This window comes from Colobus angolensis, unplaced genomic scaffold, assembly GCF_000951035.1.
Source record: "Colobus angolensis palliatus isolate OR3802 unplaced genomic scaffold, Cang.pa_1.0 Scaffold48, whole genome shotgun sequence".
NCBI lineage: Eukaryota > Metazoa > Chordata > Mammalia > Primates > Cercopithecidae > Colobus > Colobus angolensis.
In genome coordinates, this window is record NW_012118265.1 from 3853780 (window position 1) to 3858837 (window position 5058).

The 5058-nt window shown below is 44.7% G+C and overlaps 2 protein-coding genes across 3 annotated transcripts in view; one reads left to right on the forward strand and one right to left on the reverse strand.

The window, feature by feature from the left end:
- Positions 1 to 3355: 3355 nt before the first annotated feature.
- Positions 3356 to 4955, reverse strand: LOC105523902. Its single transcript, XM_011958949.1, has one exon. The coding sequence runs from the start codon at positions 4056 to 4058 to the stop codon at positions 3738 to 3740; it is 321 nt and encodes a 106-aa protein (XP_011814339.1). The 5' UTR covers positions 4059 to 4955; the 3' UTR covers positions 3356 to 3737.
- The window catches only part of TSC22D2 (TSC22 domain family, member 2), a 53932-nt gene continuing 52402 nt past the window's right edge, over positions 3529 to 5058 (forward strand). For both annotated transcript variants that reach the window (XM_011958947.1, XM_011958948.1), the window contains exon 1: positions 3529 to 5029. In XM_011958947.1, coding sequence (XP_011814337.1) covers positions 4633 to 5029 — 397 coding nt within the window. In that variant the 5' untranslated portion in view covers positions 3529 to 4632. The remainder of the gene's footprint in view (positions 5030 to 5058) is intronic.

Genomic DNA, 5058 nt, shown 5'->3' on the forward strand with positions numbered 1-5058 from the left:
CCCTACATTGCAGCATTTAAACAACTTGTAAAACCACAGAGCTAATATCTTACATTCTAAATTAAATTCCATAAAATATAATACAGGCCTTAATAGGACATTATGCTTATTATCAGTTTGAAATGCACCCTTTACTTTTACCAAATTGCTACATTTTGCTTGAACATCAAAGGTCTTTGGACATCAAGGAAATCTTCATTAAAAAAAAAAAGACATCATTGTTTCACAGTATATTAAACTCAAAAACAGTATTTAATAGAAGTTTCCTTAAAACACCTCATTATCAAGTAGGCATTTGTGAATCTCAAATTATATTTTTCTTTATAAAAGTATTTATGGAATTTTATTAGCCTTAGTTCTTTCTCATTACATTTTTTTTCCTTTTTGGGCAATACCACACAATGGACTCACTGAAAGGGTTTATTAATATGATATTGTTCCAGAAATGGAACCCTAGGAAAATCATACTAATAAATCAAGTACTACTTATTTAGACAACTGATATTTATTTCTACCAAATGCTTTCTGGAACCTGAAAATTATTTCTCCATTTTGTATTTTTCTATTAGGTTGACGCAAAAGTAATTGAGGTTTTTGCCATCATGTAAGTGGCAAAAACCGCAATTACTTTTGCACCGAACTCTAATAATTTGGTAATAAAAAACACAGAAAATAAGCATAAGCTATTTCTAAACTCCGGAAAAAATTGTTAACCGGGCTATAGGTAGTCCAATTCTTAATTCACAACACAGAGAATGTTCAATAAATGTCACTGTCTGATAGTATTAATGCTAAAGGGTTACTTCTCTTTGCCTAGGCCGTTGCTTAATTTCTATGGAAAGTATTTTCTTTATCCTATAATGTTTAATGTATCATTACTATTTTAAATATATTATATCTTCATTTTAAGAAAAAGTCAGGTTTTCTTGAGTATCTAGAGTTTACATTCCAAGATTTTCTATGAAATAATGCACCATCTGGTACTGATACGGTTAGATAATAACCTACGAAAATTTGGGGGTATGATGTTTACAGATGATGAAAAGATCTTGCTGTAGCAGTTTTTTATTTTATATCAGTAGAAACTCTCCTTAATTTTTAACTGCTTTTATTCCCCTGCATTATGTTTTCTAAACGTACCTCATGCATCACTGCAATTTGAAATATTTGAAAACAGTACCAGGTACAGAAGAAACAGTCAAATTGGGGGCTCTAAGAGCAGTAATCGAGTTTTCCCACAGCCTCTAGTATGGTCTCTGGGTGCAAGCATGCAGCCTGGTAACTGCATTAAGACTCCTAGTCTTGAGGTTTGGGACTCCAGGGATCTCTTTCTTTCAGTGAGTTAGGCTACCATACTACTTATTAGCAACACTCTATATAGGGAGAATATGTACTTGCATATACATCCTGCTTTCTATCATTTAAATTAGTTATTTAAAGGCTTTCATTTCTTTGTGGACCAACTTACGAATTACATACTTTTTAATTTAGATATAACTATGCCACTTTTTGTCCTCTACATTGATTTCAAACTTAATTGCAAAAATCAGAATTCTTATTTCTTCACAGCAGTTTGATGTAATAAATTCTGTAGATTTTTTTAAGGGCAAATGTATAAAAGTAGCTAGGGCCTTTAAACTTTTGGAAAACAGTATTTTCAAGAGAACTATTAAACACAAACACAAATCCTTAAACATCTAAATGAGACTTTTAAAAGTTATAAATCATATGCTTTTCCTAAGATGTCTTTGAACACCTTTAGCACCCTCATTACCAGAAATTTAGTCCACTTCTGGATCTCTTCTAAATTATCTTTATCTTTCTTTTCATCTCATAATATAACCTTTTAAGGAGAAATGGTCTTACAGATTAAGATTTTTCCTTTAAATATATGATTTAAGAGTATCATAACGAGTAATCAAGAAGTTTATATGATAAAATAATGTAAAGGGATGAGCAGGCATATAATACTCATTTTTCCAAAAGCACCACCATCAACACTACCCATTGATAACCACCTTAAACAATCTGGTAAATCAATCCAAAATTAAATTAAGCTTTTATAAATTCATATTGGATTTAACCATTTGATCTAATTTATTGATGGAAAACTGCCTCTGACAATTACTGAAATTACAGATTTAGAAAAGAAACATTCCATTAGCTATCGCTGCCACAAGAGCATAACGTTACATTTTATTCCATTACTTTCGCCCATCTGCTTAAGAAATAGGGATTTTATGTGGTCTTATTTCACATTCTGACTCTAGTCACTTGGGTTTGGAGGGCATGGTTTCCACTAAGATTAAAAGACCTAGCTGTATAAATTACAACTAAAGACCTAAAAAATTCTCTGCAAATTTAATTCTCAAAACACCTTTTGGGATTAAAAAGTATTTCTATTCTTCAAAGATGAGAGAACTGAGTTCAACGATTTACTGAGTTATCATAATGTGATTGCTAACGCTGCAGTAGATATGAAATCTCGATTTCCATTAAGACTTAGATTTTACCTAAATGATGACTGCTCTAGTATGTCAAAGTTTAGGAGCCCATCCCCATTTTTTTTTAACTGTTTAAAAGAATGGCCTTACCATTTTCTTTGGCCAGGAACTAGCTACAAGATGATAAATTTGCCAGTACTTTCTTTTCATAGTTATGCTTTGTACCGGAACAGGAAAGGGTGCTTTATCACTCGTTATGGTTGTTTGTGGCCCAATCCAAATCATATAACACCCTGGCTGCTACTAACAGTTTTAGAATAAACAAAAAGAAGAACTATAATGCAGTAGGTTCTACATATATAAAGCCCATAAGCTGATTTTGTGCCGAAAGTAAAAACAGTGTCAGGAGTTTAAATGAATCCTGGAATCACAGCAAATTCAGGAAATTTAGGAATACGTTGGTAACCCTTAAGCTTTTTAAAAACTGACTTCACCCTGGGCAAGTAACCATCCCCTGATGCCGTTGTTGGAGACAGAATTTCTGGCAGGAAGATAATTTTCTGACTCAATCTGGCTTGCTGTTCTTGTTTAATCATCCCCATTTCTCTGAACATTTTACTCCTCTGACGACAATGGTCAACATTTATTTTCAGAAGTTTTAAAGTGATTTAGTTCTTTCAGCCGCATCTCTCTTTATCCCATCTAAGTTTTCCCCAGCCCCCATTCCTATCGCCCTCGTTTCACTAAGATTTTGCTAAACATTAGACACAAGCACATGACCTCCAGTCTTCCAATGTCTCGGAACAAACCGACGTAAAAACATCTGATTAGTTCCATTGTAAGCTTCCCTAGGCTTGGAATTTAAAAATTGTCTTTAGCTCGTCAATTCTTAAAGAACCTTCAACACAAAATTTAAATTTAAAAAATTTTAAATAAAGAAACCGCTCCCTTTTTTAACCTTTAGCTCCGCCCATTGCCCCCCCACCCCAGGTTCCACGCGATACTGCAGGAAACCGGAGGGGGGGGGGCGGAGCGGTGACGTCACGACGCCGGTGCGTCACGGAACGGCGGCGGCTGCGGCGCTGGCGGTGGCTGCGGCAGCGGCGGCATTTTAGTCGGCAGCGGCGGCGGCAGCGGGGCTGCTGCTTCTCCCAGCATCCCTGGCGCGGCCATTTCAGCCCCATCTTGGCCCAGCGGAGGGAGCTGCAGCCGCCGCTTCAGCAGTTTGAATTTCAGTTTCTCCGGGGTTTAGGAATTGGGCGCACCGAGGAGGAGCCGAAGAAGCCACCACCGCTACCTCACACAGCCGGGGCGCCTCCGCTCCCGTGCCAGCGGTCTGCCGCCGCCGCCGCCCCTCTCTGAGAGAAGCCGCGAGGGGAGGCCGAGACCGCCGTCGCCGCCCGCCCGCAGGGGTGGTTCCCCCTGTAAGGGGAGGACCGAGCCGGCTTTCCCCTCCCCCAGAGCGGGTTTCCGCCAGAGACAGCCGACATGTCCCTGGGGTTGAGCTCCGGCTAGAGCCGGGGAGGGAGGGCCGCCTGCCCGCGCCGCAGCCCCACCGCCCGCCGGCGGACCTTCAGCCAGCCCCGGCCCGCGGCTCCCGGCTGAATCAGGCATCTCCGACTCCGGACTCGCCACTCCTTCCCTCAGTCGGAGAGCCCAGCGCTGACGCCGGCACCGGCCTGAGGAGCCCGAGCGGGGCAGCACCGCCCCTCACGCCGCCGCCGCCACCGCCTCCTCCTCCTCCTCCTCCTCCTCTTCGCCCTCCCACTCCCACCCCCAGCCAAGGCCTGCTGACCGCGCCGAGCGCCGAGCGCCGAGCTGGACTGACCACGGCTGCCCGGAGACGGGAGAGGAAGCAGCCGGCCCGCCCCTGGGTTCGCGCTCTCGCCGCCTCTGAGGGAATTGAATTGAGGCGCCGCGGGTGCGGGAGCTGAAAAGGAAGGAGGAGCCGCCGCGGGACTGAGACGGGGGCAGAGCCGAAGAGACAGACATAGAGAAGGAAACGAGGAGGAGGATGTCTCACCGGGCGACCAGCGCCTGGATCAGCTCGTGACTCTTACAGCGGCGGGCCTCAGACCCCAGCGCAGACTCGGACTTTTGTCTTTGGGGGCCCGTGCTCTGCCCTCCCTGGTTTCCGGCAGGACCCGGAGGAGTCGGCGTGCCTCTCTGCCCTCCAGCCTTCTTCACCATGTCCAAGATGCCGGCCAAAAAGAAGAGCTGCTTCCAGATCACCAGTGTCACCACGGCCCAGGTGGCCACTAGCATCACCGAGGACACTGAGAGCTTGGACGACCCGGACGAGTCACGTACAGAGGACGTTTCCTCTGAGATTTTCGACGTCTCTCGAGCCACGGATTATGGCCCTGAGGAGGTCTGCGAGCGCAGCTCTTCCGAAGAGACGCTTAACAATGTTGGGGATGCGGAGACTCCCGGGACCGTATCCCCAAACCTCCTTCTGGATGGGCAGCTGGCAGCGGCGGCTGCTGCTCCCGCCAACGGAGGAGGAGTCGTTTCGGCCCGGAGCGTGTCTGGGGCGCTCGCCAGTACCCTGGCGGCAGCCGCCACTTCAGCCCCCGCCTCAGGAGCACCCAGCGGCCCCCCGGTCGCGGGCTCA